This window comes from Saccoglossus kowalevskii, chromosome 7 (assembly GCF_978046115.1).
Source record: "Saccoglossus kowalevskii chromosome 7, keSacKowa6.1, whole genome shotgun sequence".
Lineage (NCBI taxonomy): Eukaryota > Metazoa > Hemichordata > Enteropneusta > Harrimaniidae > Saccoglossus > Saccoglossus kowalevskii.
The window spans coordinates 17,038,311-17,058,993 of NC_140647.1; the positions used below are offsets into that span (position 1 = coordinate 17,038,311).

At 36.6% G+C, this 20,683-nt stretch overlaps 1 protein-coding gene across 1 annotated transcript; it reads left to right on the forward strand.

Moving 5' to 3' along the window:
- Window positions 1–87: 87 nt before the first annotated feature.
- LOC102808275 (testis-expressed protein 10-like) lies at window positions 88–20,466 on the forward strand. Its single transcript, XM_085501678.1, has 15 exons — window positions 88–223; window positions 4,305–4,504; window positions 5,577–6,053; window positions 6,757–6,929; window positions 7,160–7,388; window positions 7,487–7,802; window positions 10,061–10,199; window positions 10,688–10,857; window positions 11,066–11,243; window positions 11,916–12,013; window positions 12,625–12,764; window positions 13,113–13,193; window positions 14,147–14,432; window positions 14,693–14,820; window positions 19,902–20,466. The coding sequence occupies exons 2-15, from the start codon at window positions 4,313–4,315 to the stop codon at window positions 19,989–19,991; spliced, it is 2,697 nt and encodes an 898-aa protein (XP_085357804.1). The 5' UTR covers window positions 88–223; window positions 4,305–4,312; the 3' UTR covers window positions 19,992–20,466.
- The last annotated feature ends 217 nt before the right edge of the window (window positions 20,467–20,683 follow it).

The window sequence follows — 20,683 nt, forward strand, 5'->3', positions numbered from 1 at the left end:
ATAATAATTTATTAGTGGTATGAATATCTATTTCGACGTGGATAGTCAAAAATAACGCGGTGACCACATGTGTTACTCGTACATGAAACGAAAGTTTAAACAGACGTAAAGAAGAGGGCGCCCTTTCAAAGATGGCTGCGTTCAGTGGTGTTCAACGTGTTTGACTATACCTCAGTGGTCTGAGACTATACTAAAGCAACTTTTCGCCACTTTGAGAGGATCGGTGAGTACTGTTCCAGGCGTTGATTAATTTAAAAAAAATATGTAACTAGTACAGAGAGTAATAGATATCAAATATGTATATATCCAATATTTGATTGGGGTTTTCTATGACCCTCACATCTGCAGTGGAAACATGGTCATCATCCTCATGTACGTCACCACCCACATGGTCATATTGGAGAATTATTATCCGCCACTTGAACAAGTACATCAAGAAAATTCCTAATGAACTTGTGTGGTGATTTAAGTATGTATTGTGACAAGGAACACCAATCATGGCTGCTGTCCCATAGTATCTCATGCAACTCCCACATCTGCTTAAGGTAGCAGGATAGTTTTTTTGCAAGAAAAATGTAAACACCTATAATCGGAATAAATTTTACAAGAAACCATACAATCTATATATGTTTGGAAAGCTCTTGACTTGTACTTTCCTATTATTAATATTTTGTGAACATTGTGTTTGTTTTAGCGTCACGTGATTCTGAAAATCAGCGGGGCTGATAATTTAACTAACGTGAATAAAATTTTAATTGTCATCTCTACAGTCATTCATGCGATCAAAAACTTTACACTGTTTTGAAGCAAAGGTCATGAAGTTTAAATCCGTATTTCTATTTTTTGCATTAAGTATTTTTTTCCTTTCCGAAAATCACAAATTTCAAGCACGTTTTTTGGTGTTAAAGTTTGTGTATATCCATGGTTTGCGCGAGGTTTGTGAAAAAACGCAATAGACTTTCGCAAAAATGTAAATACGGATATGAAGCCAACAAGAGTAAGAAAAACCAAACGGCGACATTGTAGCGCTACTCACTGAAACGCTATTTAAAATTAGGTCAACGGTAATTGTCAGAAACCGAACACCGAGAAATCTGCACTTTAATGATTTCAAACTTCAATCAACGTTAACTCCCGTTTTAGCAGCAAAATTTACATGGGCTAATTGTAAATGAAATACTTTGAAAGTTGTTTTTGAGAAAAATCATGAACCGACATTTATATCTGTGAAAAACTTTGTTTTTTGGCCGTTTTCTTTCACGCTATGGAGTTTTGTGACGGTCTGTTCTGATAACGAACGGTGACGTCATTCATTAAAGCTTGGATTATGCAAAGTGGGCGGTTCTGTTTGCGAGTAACAAACAATACAGACACTACACTTGGCAGTTGAAGTGTTTGCAAATACAGTGTATTTATTTTTGGGCCGTTGTGTTTGTAAACTTATTAGTTCAAGCATGCCACGAGTTTCGAAGTCTCCTGGAGGCAGAAGAACACCTTCCGACAACAACTTGCACGGCATACGATTGCAAATGAAATGGCGGCTTTGGGGTAATCGCTCGCATTCCAATGGCAGCCTTTCTATTTATTTTGAAAACTGCTCCCTTCTTTCGGGATGACGGGAAGCTAGGCGGGCTCAGTTTCGATCGAATACAATTGCCTTGCGTGCAAAGGATTTCAAGCTGACTGCCCAGGCCGTGACGCCTGCGCTCCACTATTGAGATATTGCCTACTTTGCAAAATTGACAAATCGCTTTTTCTAGGGTGCCATGTCAACGAGTCGAATCTCTCCGTCTTCAAACGATCAGTCGTGACATTCACTCTCGTTTTCTTCTTCTACGTCGGAAGGTAACAAGATTTTCCTGCGAGATACAGACATCTCTCGAACGTTTTGAACAGGAGTATCACCCACTATATCGAAGTCTGATTCATGGTAAAACTTTCTTCGCCCACTTCATGGCTGACACTGGTTTCGACGGGGAAATCCATTCTGTACGAACCCAGCATCGTCTCTTTCAACATTTTTTTGACAAGAGTGATCATTCTTTTGACGTTTTTCTTCTTTCTTCCTTGCTTTCTTTTTTTTGGGGAAATTTTCGCGTGCTTACTATCTCATCCATAATTAGTGAACTAAAGAATACTGATGACCCTCTCCTTCTTTGCATATTTTGCACATTAATGAAGGAAGCTGCCCTGCTTTTTAATTGGTGTGAATGAAATAATTGTAAAATGTGACCCAGTGGTGTATGCCGGCATGTAGCATTTCCTGTGCTATTAAAAATCAAATCCCGCAAAACAGAGTTTTACCGACGCAGTAACCTCGGGTCTTATACTTGTAGATGAATCTCTTTAAAATTTAATTGTAACCGGACTCACTGTTATCATCTATAAAAACTACCTAGATTTTAGATGATACTTTTATTTTTTACCAAAGTCGTACGAAAAAAGTCAACCCTTGCCTTCCCATATCCGATGTCAAGACGTCGGCCGGGGTGGGGTGGGGGTGGGGGGTTTGTGTCACATGCTACTATTTCGTTGCCGTGCATTTTGTTCGCATGAGTACATTAGATAAAACAACCAAGTATTTATCAGACAGATTTATTACATGTAACATAATTTAGGAATTTAGAAAAACCAAAGCATGCAAGTATGCCTACTTGGTGAAAACTCCTCTGACATGGGGATCATATAAACCAGGTCCAAGCATATTCTTATCATTGATCAACCTTTACATGTAGTTTGTGGCCTGTTATCAGAATTTTCATGCAATGGAAAGGGAGCCCCCCCCCCCAATGTAACTGCATTACTTCTGGACTGTAAGAAAGTACCCCCGTGGTCAGACACCTTTCAATGACAAAGCCAAAAAAATAAAATATTATAAGTTTTTATTCTGTTAACACATAATTACATTGAAGTGGTACATTCATGTACTTTTTTGTATATTCAAAATTTGTTGTGTTTCAAAAGCGATTGTTTTGTCTTTGCTGTACTTCCTCATCTAGAAAAGCAGCAGTGCACACATCTTATCAGCTGTGTGTGAACTACAAACAGATATCTTATCAGTTGTTTGTAAATAGCAAATAAAGAAAGTGGCCCAACTTAAAACTATTTACCCTCAGTTCAGTTATGTTTGTAAACCATGCATATTAATGAGATGTACTAGTTGGGTGTACACTGGATAAACATAAACTTGGCAATTTGTTTGCAAACAAGAAAAAAACCAGTTTACTTGTACAAGATATTTTTTTTTCAATAAAATAAATACACCAATGCATGTAGCATGCCTTAGGGAGCTATTCGTGTGATTTTCAAAAACAAATGTGAAAAGTGCCAAAAAAACTATTCTGCTACCTTAATATCATTGTGGAAAAGTAAAATTAATGCGAAAAAATTTAAATCCTGAAAAAACAAAAATAAAAAAACTTAAGAACCTACAGTAAATTTAAAAAAGAATTTAAACAGAGCAATAATTGAAGACCCAAATTATAGAAAATATATATGCAAAACGATTTAATGATAGAGAAGTGCACAGGCATACAAGACCAAATAAAATTGAGGATGGATTTAACACCTGATTGGCAACAAAAAGGAGCTAGAATAAGGACAATACAAACTTCAGATCCACAGTTCATTTTGTTAAGACAGTGATCAAAGCAAACGCCACACATAAAGAACTTGCTGTTCATATTAATGAAAGTGCTATTAATTGTTTCATCAATGGATACAGTGATTGATCCCTTGCAAAGTTGCGGGTGGTGGGATCCAAGCAAAAAACATGACTTATCTGGGGTCGCAACTTTCCAAGGGGTCTTGTGAAAGTGGGGTTCATGCATTGAAAATGGATAAAAAGAACATAGCGGCATACACACATGGATTTATTTATAGTATGTTTTCTTTATTGTGAAATATCACACTGTCACTGCTTTATCCATGTCATCATTGTCGGATAATTTTGCACATTTTCTGTTCAGTCCACCTCTTTGCAAACTTTGAAAACAAATTTTCTCTGCTTTTCTTCATTCTTTACCCACCCACAAATAGTGGACTCATCGACGGCTAGACCAAGTGCAACTCTTGATTTGACTTCACTTAGATGACACAGTCGATCGCTGCAAAGTTTTAACGTATGGACAGACTGGATAACTTTCGCTTAGACATGCTGCTCAGTTGAGAACTAGAGATCAGTGATGGATTCAACTCATTGTAGCGAGTTTTACAGAGCTATATCAAAGGGGACCGACCGAAAAGTACATAAAAAAAATTGTTTTCATTCGTATATTCTCACATTTTTTGATAATTTGCTATAGTTGCAGTCATGGGAAGAACTGCAAGAAAGAAGAGAGAAAAAAGAAAAGACTTTCAGAAAGTAAAATTGAGAGTTGGTAAAAAGAAACAGCCTGCAGTCAATGCTACTAATGTGAATTTTCGAAGTCAGGCGATTCACATCAAGGAACAACTGAAAACAGATTCATCACAACCAACAAATCGAAGGAAACAAACAGTGCAGGTAAAACATACACATAACGGGTCCTACTATTTAACGCCTGAATATTATACAGTACAAGGATTGCTGCCGCTGCCCCGCGTGTTAGGTATTCCGGGCGTTAAATAGTAGGACCGCACATAACACACGTCTATTTAAGTACTATTATTATTGTTCAGTGCTTTATTTTGCATTTTTCTTTTCTTTTGTGATTTTTGACCAAATAGACATCAGTTTCCATGACACTGATCTTGATCAAAATTGTTAAGCAAACAACATGAATATGATGTTTTATTTTGTGAAGATGAATTGGTATTCAATTCGTTAAAAATGCTATACAAGATTTAAGTTGTTTTATTTTCCCAATTTGCAATAACAAATTTTGGTTGATTTTTTTTCTGGCTTTTTTTTTATTCTATTTGCACTAGTTTTTGTTTTAAAAAACAAATACATGTATATGGTATAACACATAAGAACAAAATGTTTTGAAATTTGCTGTCACTCCACCAAAATTTCTACTGCTACAAAATTTAACGATTTTCACAGTCATGTGAAATTAGTAAAAAGTTTGTCTCTCAAATAATTTGAGCAGTTTACTTTCCTTTACAAGAGTTGAAAATTTCTCAAAATTTAAATGTCACCATTCCTGCAAGAAAGATACTGCCCACATTAGAGATCATTTCAAAGTACTCAATGTTCACATTCAAAGTAAGCACCACAGAAATTCAACATTCTACAAAATGGATAATTTAAATTTCCCATTCTTTGTTTCACAATTTTTGTATCAGCCATCAAAGAAAAATGGCATTTAACTTTATCCAATAATATTATTTAGTAAAAATAGATTTTTTTTATTGAAGCAGACAATGAACAAATTTTACTAGACCATTGGGCATGTAATTCTTACCAGCCTGACTGAAAAGTAACAGGGCTCAGTAATACGAGCAGGCAGTAATATCAAACACTGTGTTAACTCGCACATAAACTTATTAAACAGAAATAACCGGGGGTACATGTTTTCAAACATCAAAGGATTTTGTCTTACTAACAATTACTTCTTTCCAAACTTACTTGATAATTTTTTCTGCAATTATAGGAGCTCTTCAGTCACCTTAATCATTACAATTCTTCAATAAGGCAGGATTCTTTACTCGGCTTGAAGGATTTATTCGTTCAGCATCCGCAACAAATATCAAATCATCTCTCAAACGTTCTGGAGCATGTCTCAAGTTTATTTACTGACTCTGAACATGATGTTAGAAGGACAGCTATTGGTCTGTTGCAGTATATATTTCCTCATCTGTCAGCCAATCAGGTGTCTCCATTCTTTGGCATCTTGAACTCTCACCTCTGCTGTGCGATGACACATATCTTTGAGGATATTCGATTTGATTCGTTGAAAGTGCTCGATTTGGTTCTACAGTATTTCCCGGAGTTGGTCACCAAGCATAGTAATCAGCTTGTACCTAACTTTGTGAACCAGATTTCCAAATCATCTGGAGCTGCAAAGTCGTCCCGGATACTCACAGTTAATCCATCCAGTAAATTATCTTCACAGAAATGGAGACGAAAGGTACGTTGTTTGACTAAATTTTTGCCAATCATCATAATCTAAAAATCAAGTACAAATTTTGTTAATCCCAGCCAAATACAATTCTGTTCTGTTCAATTTTGTTTTTGAAAATTGATGCGAGTGGGCATTTTTTTAAAATTTAAATTGTCAAGAAATTGTTCTCCTATTTTAATTTTTCTCAAATTTTTTTTTTAAAAAAACAGTGATAAAACCTGAAAAAATGCTGAAATGCATACATTTGTAATCGATGATTTCTTTTTTCTACATTCATCAATGAAGAATCAATGAAGTATTGAAATTATTAAATTATTTAAAGCATGGTGGTCGTCGTGCATTTCATGTAAATAAACAATGTATTTTACACGTGTTGTATACGTCACTATGAGTCCCATATCGAACAGGACGCTGCACGACGACTGCCACCCTTTAAGATACTTCTAGTCAGAGTGCTTACTGACTTACATAACTGCATTATCATTTGTTTTTTTCAATTTTTTTTTGGTGCCAGGCGACAGTTCAGGACATTGAATGTCACTGTTGTCTCTCCTGACTTTTATTTGTATGTGCATTATCATTTATACTAAGATTCAGAAGCATCACAATGCTTTGAGGCGTATCCCATGCTATATTTACAATGCTTGTAAGAAAACTTGCAACACTCGTCATGCAGATATGTTTCAATATGGTTCACTCTGATTTTAAGGTTCTTCAGAGACTATATCAGTTTCTGAAAGCATTGTTAGAGTCCCAGAACAAAACAACATCACTCAACAATAAAGCTGGGCAATGTATCGTGAAATGGGACAACATGAAGTCTGTACATGTACAAGTATTCTCAGCTCCAGAACCAAAGAGTACTCCTATCTTCACGCTGAGGTAACTATTTAGCTTACATCTCGCGTATATTTATTAGGTTTTATAACAAATCTAGAAGATTATAAACCGATTATTTTATCTCTTGTTGGTGTAATGATCATTTTGTATGGGTTTTTTTCACAACAAATATTGACCAAATCGTCAATATAATATTGATTACCGTATGATGAAGCAGGATCAAACTCAAAACATGTGCAATCAAGTGATCTAATTAATGTTATCTTTTATAGATCAACATCACGATTGGGTAAATCTACGGAAGATGAATATTTATCCCGGCCAGAAGAACTTTTAGGATTTATCAGAAATCTTGTACCAATTCTACTGCAGATATGGGTAGAAGCTAATCCTGAAAACCAGTTGTCTTTTGAATCTATGGAGACATTTTATGGAATTCTTTCAATTCTTCAGTTGCTATGGAGACAAATGTCTGACATATCAACCTCAGAGGATGGCTGCGTGAGTATCTTTTATATATCGGTTTTATCGTTCTTGCTTTCCTGAAAATAAGAATCGTTGTTGTCGGGTTTCACAATATTTTCTCTGTCTTTGCTCAGATGGATAAATTATTATCATCGCACATCAAAGACTTCCACCATCACCTCATGACCTGCTTTCCGTATGCTTCCCATGAACCTTTGCAAACTAGAAAGCCACAGAAGGTTCAATCAGTGACAGGTGTGGCACTGAATCTGTGCGTGTGTGAGGTGATGTCCTATTTCATAACAGAGGGAAATTCCAAAGAGAAATGGGTCAAGAGTTTGGTGGACTATGTCTGCGGGATCCTGAGGGAACAAAAGCAGATTTTGATGGAAAATCTTCAGACGATTCTGCAGTTTATACGAAGACTATTGAATGTACTTAAAAATACTGGTTAGTGAATAGATCACGTATATGTTCTCCTAATGTATAAATGTTTCTTTTGTAATAAATCCAAGCAAGGTTACCGTATATTATATTATAGCATTATCAATACCAGTGGATTTTATGACGTCATTGCAGCAGATTATTCGCGATAATGTATTACATTATTGAGCATCAAGGCCCTGTCCCATGGATATGAATACAATGTTATTTTCGAAAACGAATAAAGAAGAAACTATTGAAAAAGAAGAGAAATTGTTAGATAACAAGTATGTAATACCAAAAATAGCATCAAATAAAACGATCCATAACCAATAACAGCGGATTCCAATATCGAAATCAGACAATATTGTGAGGGAACTGTAGTCTGCTCTGTACGCTAACGCGCGTTCGGTCGAAGCGTTCCATCTAGTACGCGCGCTTCTAGATTCCGCGACTGATGCCGCTGTCCTTGTGGCCTCCTGATTACGCCCTATCGTGTTGATGAAGTGAGGTTAACCGAGGATAATTTACCCAAGCAAATGCGATAAACGAAATGGGGTACAATGTATGTCTACGAGTACAAAGAGATGAATTTGTTCTGTTTTTGTAGTGAGTAGTACTACAACATTTGCGAAACGAGATCGACGAAAGACCGACGTGACTTGTATTTCCTCAGCGTCGACTCCCGGTAAATGTAACAGTCCGGGCACAGTTTGCATAAATAAATGAAAGTATCCGTGTTCCCAGGTGTGTATCTGTTTATTTATACAGTGAGATTAAAATCACTGTTGGTTCTCCTTCTAGGATGGTTAACACCCACTAGCTTTCCGGTCATGTTCGTTCGCCCGCTTCGAAGTATTCGTCAAATCCCCGCCCTGTCATGGAATTTAAAATAACTCTTACACAGAAAGGACAGTTGCCAATAATATCCACCTTGATGGTTTGAAAACATTAGTGGGATGGGGTAACGATGCAACTACGTGCATGTACCCCGCGTACGCACCCCTATGCACAGTCGATCCAGCTGGACCATGGCGGTGATCTAGCGTAGCGTAGTGCAAGGCCATGGTGGTCACTGATACGACGTACCAGTCACAGCGTGCCATTCGCTCGAGCGATCACTGCAATGCTACTCCACACCACACATCAGTCAGTCATTCACTCGCAATGTAAATGAGTTAAATACAATAATATTTGATGGATTAAAACTAGTTTCTTTCTTAGTTTGCCCATGGAACTATAGGTTTATAGTTCCATGGTTTGTCATATGAGATTGTGGAAACAATTTCCAGAAAGACATTTTAAATTATTCAGCCAGTGACTGTGAAACTATTCCGCTCACTGTAGATTTTTCTCCAATTTTTTCTGCTTTTTAGAGGCAGCAAATCCACTGGTAATGACAACGCTACAAAATAATAACAATAATGAACTCCCCGACAACCCATAATGGACTCAAGCACACTTTGTGCTCCATATATGTACTCGGCTCACGCCTCGTACATATATGTCGCACAAAGTGAGCTTTCGTCCATTATGGGTCGGTGGGTCGTTCATTATTGTTTAAATAATAGTAGTGAACAAAATTGGGTTTAGGGTACATTCAATCAAGTTATTTCAAATAAAAGTATGCCCTCGATGGTGAAAAATGTTAATTGTGTACAAAGGTCGCATTTTGGGGTCAATCATATGTTCAGTGCCAGTACTGCAATTTCTTTTTGAAATTACTCAAATTAGGGAATACCAAAAGATGCATCATTTCAGGATTTTTTGTTATTAACCTGACATGTTCACAGATATTGAAAGCAACACCACACTATACCTTGTTTTAGATTTTATGGACATTGAGCAATAGATAAATACTTAAAAATGAATGGTCACATGACTAAACATTGATGCTCATGAGTGAACATAGTTGATCGAATGACTGGCCATCGTCACATGACTAAAGAAACATGATTGAACATAGTTGATCCAATGACTGGCCATCGTCACATGACTAAAGAAACATGATTGAACATAGTTGATCGAATGACTGGCCATCGTCACATGACTAAAGAAACATGATTGAACATAGTTGGTCATCATATTACTAAACATAAATGGCTGTGATTTAATATGGTTCACTACATGATCATAGTCAATCACATGATTGAACATACCCGGTAGTTGATTGCATGACTGGTCATAATGGGTCACATTACTAAACACTCAAATCATCTTTGAACATTCTCTCTATTTTGTTGGAATGAATTGACATCATATACATCTTTGCTTTTTCTTTGCAGATATCCTGGGAAAGTTAGTAAAGTCACTATACAGTTATTACAAAGTGTGTCATTTATTGTCACAGAATAAAAGATTGGTTATTGAGTTCTTCAGTAGTCTGGTTATACATAACGTCTATGGTTATAAAATAACTGAAAGGTAAGATGAACCACTTGAAATGAGATGACTTTTATGGTACGCTGGTAGTGTGTAAATTATCATTCATGAAATTGACCCCATTATAAATGACCAACCTCTGTTAGGTTTCAATATTCAAAATTCTGCAGATGGATTTACACAACGATCACTGTGCCGCATCATGTTCGACATAGGTCCTATTAGGTGTATACAACACGTACTGGTATAAAAACATTGTTTTGTTTTTTTACATAACATTCAACCACAAGCTGCATGATAACCACCATTGTTTAAGCAATAAGCCATGTAAATGTTGAATTACAAGTAACCGAACAATGTATTGCACACATCTTGTACTTCACATGGGACCCCTTACACGTAGACTGTGCAATTTTAAAAAGCAGTGACAATTTAACACACTAATTGTATATGATTTTCTTTGGTCTTTGGTATGCATGCACGTCTTCAAAGAATGTTGAATATCTACAACTTTTACTGTTCTTATACAGGTTTGCTGTTATCAGTAAATGGTTACAGGGTCTACCACAGTTACTGTTAAATATCAAAACTCACTGTCGATCAACGACCACAGAAATATTACATGTAATGAGTGTAACTGCATCACAACGAAATGAACAATTGATGGTATGCCTGCAGGAGAACGTCAGACAAATTGTTGGTAAGTTCAAATTATGCAGAATTATAAAATTTAGTGATAAATGTTATTAATCCTCAAGATCCTGAATGTTGACAACAAAATCTTCATCTTTTCTCACAGGAAGTGTATATAGCTTTCTCTATCAAATCTGCTGTTATAACTTTTACTGAGAATTGAAAAAATATAAAATTAGCTATTTATTTTATTAATTTTCGTTGTTTTTTTTTAGATCCTGGACAGGGAGTGTTGCTTCTTCTACCGACTGAAAATCAAAGACAGATCATAGAACTTTTGTACCATGTGCCAAATATCACCTTAGAAACATTTATTTTTTTGGCAGATTGTTGCCATGACAACAGATTGAGTTCAGAAAATGTGGCATATTTGTTACAGATACTTTTTTTTCGGTAAATTTTCAAGTTTTTCATTCTCTCGGTTAACGATCTATCACCACTCATTAGACATACAGAATGTGTTACTCTATGCTTTTGTACACCATAGGTCATATCATGTCGTCAGTGTTGTGTTTGTAATATGTTTAATATATGGCGATGGTAGTCCATCATTGTGGCTTAAATACTTTTGGTGATCTTTTTTGTGTGGGTCTGATTGCTGATTTGACTACTAAGGGTATGCTCAGGTCATCTTGTAATTATTTTCATACACACCAGTAATGTCAAAATACAGTTGCTGTGATTGGTTGAATAGTTTCTAACTGTTGAGTTTCTAAAAGTTATTTAAATATTAATAAACAACCATGAGAAATCTGAAATAAATCTATACTAGCTGAAATTAAAAATGTTATTACAATTTAATTTATTATCAAAGATTTATGAGATAAAGGTGTAATTGGTTTTATGGAAGAAGATTACAAAATCACAAATACATTTCTACAAATATTATTGATAATTGGTGAGTCTGCAAAAGAAATTGTGTTCACTGGTTTTTTTAGTGTCTTCATTTTTAACTTTTTCAAGCATCCACTGCATCTGTGTTGCCATTGGTTGGGACATAGGCAGATTGATGAGTGAATGGAACTATCATGTAACGTCCTGTATCTTGGTGTAATTTATTTTCAGATATCAGAATGCAACATCCAACATGAAGGCCATGAATATCGAACCAATAGCATTTGATAATGTAGATTATCTGAGATTTCTATTCTCAGTACTCTTAGGTAGGTCTCCTCATAAAGTTGTTGCATTGCATTGTGGGATTGGGGGGGGGTCTGTCAAATGATGCCATAAAAGTGAGATGTATCTTCCCAGTCACAAGCTTCTTGAGTACTTGCTTTGCTAATTTTTACTTTGCTTTCAATTTCAAACGCTGTTGTCGACCCTTTGTTTGATAATTCACTTCTTCAAAGAAATTCAGAAAGCAAAATTGAATAGTTTATACCAAGAGAAGAAGATACATACAAACATGTGTTTCAACTGCATTTTCAACTGCATTTTTAAACTTTGGAGAACTGATAAGTTTATCAGTTTTCTACTACTTTTTGGAAAGATTTCTGATAAATTTAGTAATATCATAAGATAATAGGCATAAACAACAGTATGTGCAAAAAATATAAATATACGAAACACTCATGTTTAATTGATTTTTCTTTACTTGATAATATCTATTGCAGTTTCTTCTCAACTTTGAAAAAAGAAAGAAAAGAATAACAAAATAATTGTCCTGATCATTTGGGGGGAGGGGAGGTACTTTATGAAATTAATTATTACATATATATTCAGTGTTCATAATTAGATAGTGTAAGTAAAATTATGATGTTTTTTACGGTAGGTGTATCAAGTGCTGAACACGAGAAGCCAGCAATCCCTCAAGACAAAGAAGTTGTTTTGTCGTTACCTTCATCAATATGTTCTGTTGTCATGGTACCCTCTACAGAAGAGCAATTTAAGAGGCATAAAGATGTCACAAAGGTAATGATAACATTTTATCTTCTGTGTATCATGAAATATAATCACCTCTGTGTGTCAGTGGCTTTATTTGTATATTTATTTGACAATAACTCAAGGCAATCTTTCTCAATATTGACATTTAGCTTTTCATTCTTATTTTCATTATTAATTTGCACTAAATGTCAATATTGAGAAAGATTGCTTTGAGTTATTGTCAAATAAATATACAAATTTAATTGCATGTAATAAAGAATCTATCATGTATATAAAATAATTTTAAATGTAATATGACATGATGCCATATTGTTTTTGACTAACCTGTTGCACAAGTTGTTTTTGTGACACGTTAACCATTTGTAATTACTATAGGCTGTGTGTGGTTGTCTTGCCATGCTGTCAAGTAAAGACCAAGTTTGGGAAATCTTTCAAACTGCAGTGCAAAACTATTTGGTGAGCATAAACATATATTTACAATGGTTTTGTCTTTCCTCATTGTAATGCCATATTGTTTCCTGCTAAAATTATAGGCCTCGCAAATACTGTAGAATACTTTATTTTCGCTTGGAATTTATGTTCGCTATTTTTGCTGAAGGGATGATTCCGTGTAAATAAAATCCAGCGAATATACTTTTTTTCCTATATTTCACAAAAAAATCAGTGAAAATAAATTCCATACAAAACGCCCAAAAAGCCTTTTCAGCGAAAATTAATTCCAGCGAAAATAAAGTATTCCACAGTAAATTGTTTTTTAAAAATGGGAAATATTTTGATGGGCTCAAACTTTGCAGGTTTCATAATTTGTCTACTAAAGTCAATTTTGCAGTGGTGAAATAAGTGAAAAAAGATTGACCAACATTTTTTTGGGCGATGCGCATAATTATCAAAAATGTATCTTTTTTTTAAGGACTTAGTACAACATTTCGCATATGTATTTTTCTGTAAACTCTTTGTCAAATTTTTATTTATGGACATAAATTTCTTTTGGCTACAGATCTACAAGTTAAAATTTCAGTAAAACTGCTGTGAATGTTACAGCTACCTAGCATGATTTCACTTTTGTGGATTCTCTTCGCTTTCACTCTTGATTTTCTGCCATATAGTATCCACCAAGCAAACAAGGTTACAAAACATGTCTTTATGTGCTCTCTGATGTCCATGCTCTCAAAATGTTAATACATTGTCACAGTTAAATATACTGAAACTGACAACGATTTAAAAAAATGATTGATAATGCTGATTTCACAAATGATGGAACTACAGTATAGAACCACACATTGTACTGTGTCACAAATCACAATATTATGCACATCATTCTTTACTTTATCTCCATTTTACTTTTAAAAAATTTTAAATTTCAGCTTTTATTTCTTCATCAAAATTGTTTTAATTTTTTTCCTTTTCAGAGTAAGGTTACTCACCTTCCCATTCCCACACTAAGTGCAGTATTGCTCTCGATACTCCATTTGTATCCTGGCAACACAGATGCATCACTTAGCAACAGAGAGCTAACAGATGCAATAGTGATGTGCTGTTTGGCAGCATTGTATCACACATCACAAGTTTACAGGTCTGGTTGCTATACTGAAGACAGTTGGGTTATGAACCTAGTTGCTATGGTAACTGGTGTTATGGTAACACTGAATGAAATATGGGAATCGTTTCCACACTATCTGAATTCAGTGCTTGATGGTAAGTTTCATTTCACGTTTCTAATGTTACAAGTCAGTGACCATTTAAAAAGTTTTGTGTTAGCCATTAATTTCCAACTAGTAGTTTATGTATATGTACAAATGGCAGATTCTGATGTGATGATTTATGTATCATTATGGTGGGAATTGAATGCACTTATCAATCTTGGGGGGGGGGGGGTATATTGAGTATTGTGTGTATAAGAATAGTTCCCATAATGCACTGGGTTGTGAAATGTCTTCTTTTTTTTATTATTATAGATTCCCTGTCAGAAGATAATTTAAGAGGAATCGCTTTGATAATTATAAAACTACTACAAACTACAGAACTGAATTCTAGAGTTAAAGAATCAGAAGAAATTATGCAAAGTATTATCGAGAGCATTATAGTAAGTGTTCAAATTATTATTTTGGTTACTTTTGGTCCACTTGGTGTAATATCCACCTTGGCTGACATATCAGGTGAAAGGTTATGTTGGGTCACCTGGTGTAATATCCATCTTGGTTAACATATTAGGTGAAAGGTTATGTTGGGTCACCTGGTGTAATATCCACCTTGGCTGATATATTAGGTGAAAAGTTATGTTGGGTCACCTGGTGTAATATCCATCTTGGCTGACATATTAGGTGAAAAGTTATGTTGGGTCACCTGGTGTAATATCCATCTTGGCTAACATATTAGGTGAAAGGTTATGTTGGATCATCTGGTGTAATATCCACCTTGGCTGACATAACAGGTGAAAGGTTATGTTGGGTCACCTGGTGTAATATCCATCTTGGTTAACATATTAGGTGAAAGGTTATGTTGGATCACCTGGTGTAATATCCACCTTGGCTGATATATCAGGTGAAAGGTTATGTTGGATCACCTGGTGTAATATTCACCTTGGCTGACATATTAGGTGAAAGGTTATGTTCGGTCACCTGGTGTAATATTCATCTTGGCTGACATATTAGGTGAAAAGTTATGTTGGGTCACCTGGTGTAATATCCATCTTGGCTAACATATTAGGTGAAAGGTTATGTTGGATCATCTGGTGTAATATCCACCTTGGCTGACATAACAGGTGAAAGGTTATGTTGGGTCACCTGGTGTAATATCCATCTTGGTTAACATATTAGGTGAAAGGTTATGTTGGATCACCTGGTGTAATATCCACCTTGGCTGATATATCAGGTGAAAGGTTATGTTGGATCACCTGGTGTAATATCCACCTTGGCTGACATATTAGGTGAAAGGTTATGTTCGGTCACCTGGTGTAATATTCACCTTGGCTGAGATATTAGGTGAAAGGTTATGTTGGATCACCTGGTGTAATATCCACCTTGGCTGATATATCAGGTGAAAGGTTATGTTGGGTCACCTGGTGTAATATCCATCTTGGCTGACATATTAGGTGAAAGGTTATGTTCGGTCACCTGGTGTAATATTCACCTTGGCTGACATATCAGGTGAAAGGTTATGTTGGATCACCTGGTGTAATATCCACCTTGGCTGATATATCAGGTGAAAGGTTATGTTGGGTCACCTGGTGTAATATTTACCTTGGCTGATATATTATGTGAAAGGTTATGTTGGGTCACCTGGTGTAATATCCATCTTGGCTGACATATTAGGTGAAAGGTTATGTTGGGTCACCTGGTGTAATATCCATCTTGGCTAACATATTAGGTGAAAGGTTATGTTGGATCACCTGGTGTAATATCCACCTTGGCTGACATATTAGGTGAAAGGTTATGTTCGGTCACCTGGTGTAATATTCACCTTGGCTGACATATCAGGTGAAAGGTTATGTTGGATCACCTGGTGTAATATCCACCTTGGCTGATATATCAGGTGAAAGGTTATGTTCGGTCACCTGGTGTAATATTCACCTTGGCTGACATATCAGGTGAAAGGTTATGTTGGATCACCTGGTGTAATATCCACCTTGGCTGATATATCAGGTGAAAGGTTATGTTGGGTCACCTGGTGTAATATTTACCTTGGCTGATATATTATGTGAAAGGTTATGTTGGGTCACCTGGTGTAATATCCATCTTGGCTGACATATTAGGTGAAAGGTTATGTTGGGTCACCTGGTGTAATATCCATCTTGGCTAACATATTAGGTGAAAGGTTATGTTGGATCACCTGGTGTAATATCCACCTTGGCTGACATATTAGGTGAAAGGTTATGTTCGGTCACCTGGTGTAATATTCACCTTGGCTGACATATCAGGTGAAAGGTTATGTTGGATCACCTGGTGTAATATCCACCTTGGCTGATATATCAGGTGAAAGGTTATGTTGGGTCACCTGGTGTAATATTCACCTTGGCTGATATATTAGGTGAAAGGTTATGTTGGGTCACCTGGTGTAATATCCATCTTGGCTGACATATTAGGTGAAAGGTTATGTTGGGTCACCTGGTGTAATATCCATCTTGGCTAACATATTAGGTGAAAGGTTATGTTGGATCATCTGGTGTAATATCCATCTTGGCTGATATATCAGGTGAAAGGTTATGTTGGGTCACCTGGTGTAATATCCATCTTGGCTGACATATTAGGTGAAAAGTTATGTTGGGTCACCTGGTGTAATATCCATCTTGGCTAACATATTAGGTGAAAGGTTATGTTGGATCATCTGGTGTAATATCCACCTTGGCTGACATAACAGGTGAAGGTTATGTTGGGTCACCTGGTGTAATATCCATCTTGGTTAACATATTAGGTGAAAGGTTATGTTGGATCACCTGGTGTAATATCCACCTTGGCTGATATATCAGGTGAAAGGTTAAGTTGGATCACCTGGTGTAATATTCACCTTGGCTGACATATTAGGTGAAAGGTTATGTTCAGTCACCTGGTGTAATATTCATCTTGGCTGACATATTAGGTGAAAAGTTATGTTGGGTCACCTGGTGTAATATCCACCTTGGCTGACATAACAGGTGAAAGGTTATGTTGGATCATCTGGTGTAATATCCACCTTGGCTGACATAACAGTTGAAAGGTTATGTTGGGTCACCTGGTGTAATATCCATCTTGGTTAACATATTAGGTGAAAGGTTATGTTGGATCACCTGGTGTAATATCCACCTTGGCTGATATATCAGGTGAAAGGTTATGTTGGATCACCTGGTGTAATATCCACCTTGGCTGACATATTAGGTGAAAGGTTATGTTCGGTCACCTGGTGTAATATTCACCTTGGCTGAGATATTAGGTGAAAGGTTATGTTGGATCACCTGGTGTAATATCCACCTTGGCTGATATATCAGGTGAAAGGTTATGTTGGGTCACCTGGTGTAATATCCATCTTGGCTGACATATTAGGTGAAAGGTTATGTTCGGTCACCTGGTGTAATATTCACCTTGGCTGACATATCAGGTGAAAGGTTATGTTGGATCACCTGGTGTAATATCCACCTTGGCTGATATATCAGGTGAAAGGTTATGTTGGGTCACCTGGTGTAATATTTACCTTGGCTGATATATTATGTGAAAGGTTATGTTGGGTCACCTGGTGTAATATCCATCTTGGCTGACATATTAGGTGAAAGGTTATGTTGGGTCACCTGGTGTAATATCCATCTTGGCTAACATATTAGGTGAAAGGTTATGTTGGATCACCTGGTGTAATATCCACCTTGGCTGACATATTAGGTGAAAGGTTATGTTCGGTCACCTGGTGTAATATTCACCTTGGCTGACATATCAGGTGAAAGGTTATGTTGGATCACCTGGTGTAATATCCACCTTGGCTGATATATCAGGTGAAAGGTTATGTTGGGTCACCTGGTGTAATATTCACCTTGGCTGATATATTAAGTGAAAGGTTATGTTGGGTCACCTGGTGTAATATCCATCTTGGCTGACATATTAGGTGAAAGGTTATGTTGGGTCACCTGGTGTAATATCCATCTTGGCTAACATATTAGGTGAAAGGTTATGTTGGATCATCTGGTGTAATATCCATCTTGGCTGATATATCAGGTGAAAGGTTATGTTGGGTCACCTGGTGTAATATCCATCTTGGCTGACATATTAGGTGAAAGGTTATGTTGGGTCACCTGGTGTAATATCCATCTTGGCTAACATATTAGGTGGAAGGTTATGTTGGGTCACCTGGTGTAATATCCACCTTGGCTGACATATTAGGTGAAAGGATATGTTGGATCACCTGGTGTAATATCCATCTTGGCTGATATATTAGGTGAAAGGTTATGTTCGGTCACCTGGTGTAATATCCACCTTGGCTGACATATTAGGTGAAAGGTTATGTTGGGTCACCTGGTGTAATATCCACCTTGGCTGACATATTAGGTGAAAGGTTATGTTGGGTCACCTGGTGTAATATCCACCTTGGCTGAAATATTAGGTGAAAGGTTATGTTGGATCACCTGGTGTAATATCCACCTTGGCTGATATATCAGGTGAAAGGTTATGTTGGGTCACCTGGTGTAATATTCACCATGGCTGACATATTAGGTGAAAGGTTATGTTGGATCACCTGGTGTAATATCCACCTTGGCTGATACATGTATATCAGGTGAAAGGTTATGTTGGGTCACCTGGTGTAATATTCACCTTGGCTGATATATTAGGTGAAAGGTTATGTTGGGTCACCTGGTGTAATATCCATCTTGGCTGACATATTAGGTGAAAGGTTATGTTGGGTCACCTGGTGTAATATCCATCTTGGCTAACATATTAGGTGAAAGGTTATGTTGGATCATCTGGTGTAATATCCACCTTGGCTGACATATTAGGTGAAAGGTTATGTTGGGTCACCTGGTGTAATATCCATCTTGGCTAACATATTAGGTGAAAGGTTATGTTGGATCATCTGGTGTAATATCCACCTTGGCTGACATATTAGGTGAAAGGTTATGTTGGGTCACCTGGTGTAATATCCATCTTGGCTAACATATTAGGTGAAAGGTTATGTTGGATCATCTGGTGTAATATCCACCTTGGCTGACATATTAGGTGAAAGGTTATGTTGGGTCACCTGGTGTAATATCCATCTTGGCTGACATATTAGGTGAAAGGTTATGTTGGGTCACCTGGTGTAATATCCACCTTGGCTGACATATTAGGTGAAAGGTTATTTTGGGTCACCTGGTGTAATATCCATCTTGGCTGACATATTAGGTGAAAGGTTATGTTGGGTCACCTGGTGTAATATCCACCTTGGCTGACATATTAGGTGAAAGGTTATGTTGGATCATCTGGTGTAATATCCACCTTGGCTGACATATCAGGTGAAAGGTTATGTTGGATCATCTGGTGTAATATCCACCTTGGCTGACATATTAGGTGAAAGGTTATTTTGGGTTCAACCTGGTTGATACATGTGTTCAAGGTTAGATGTAGTTTATGATCTCAGTACATGTATTGTTCTTTACAAGTCTACAAACATTCATTATCATCTTAAATAACTGTCACAGTAATGATCATGTCTATCATATTTGTTTTACAGAATCACAGACATTCAGAAACTAACAGTCAATGGATAACAGAACTGAAGTATGAGGCCTCTATAAGGTTTCCAAAGCCCTCACTTGGATAAGGGACATGGTGGAAACTGAAGAGTTTTGATCACACAATGGGAGCCTTTGTGGCTTCCTGATCTGTGTGTCTGTTCCTTTCACTGGTATCTCAAGAACTACTCATGAGATTTTAATGAAACCTTGTACACAGATGGTCTGGGATAACGTGCAGACTTGTTTTGTTTTTGTTTGAAACCTGTGCATATTAATTACCTAATTTTCGTGATAATCAGTCATGTTTCAGCTATCCCAATGACGGCTAAATGCTGACTGTTTGAGTTATAAAACTATATGTGTTGTTTGATTTTCTTCAAACTTTGTAGAAGGATTAAACATTATTAGAGGTTGATGCATGTCACTTGATTTGTAAAGTCTACTCAAGATGGCTGACTAAATCCATCTATCAGGTCGCCCAAGTAAAGAATAAAGTGTTTACTGGGTATACTATGTAGAAATCGTATACAATATTTACACAAATAAACCAACTTCACCATAGACATACCTCTTATTTATTTATTAAAGTGTATGTGCTGCTAATAGAGAAGGGATTTTTTTTTACAAAGGGTGCAGCGCCCTCATGCCATGGCCATGCGCCCCTTACCCTGGGGAGCAGATCCTCTGGCAACCATAACATTCTGATTGACCACATGTGGCCAGTTTTCAACTGCGACCTGTCTGGTAGTAATTTTGGCCCCAAGGAAGCCATAGAATG

What these genes read in the sequence shown, in the direction of transcription:
- LOC102808275 (XM_085501678.1), top strand. Translation starts at nt 4,313, where the DNA reads ATGGGAAGAACTGCAAGAAAGAAGAGAGAAAAAAGAAAAGACTTTCAG. An exon ending in CAACCTCAGAGGATGGCTGC is followed by an intron (nt 7,389 to 7,486) that starts GTGAGTATCTTT and finishes GTCTTTGCTCAG; the next exon opens with ATGGATAAATTATTATCATC. An exon ending in CTGCAGTGCAAAACTATTTG is followed by an intron (nt 13,194 to 14,146) that starts GTGAGCATAAAC and finishes TTTCCTTTTCAG; the next exon opens with AGTAAGGTTACTCACCTTCC.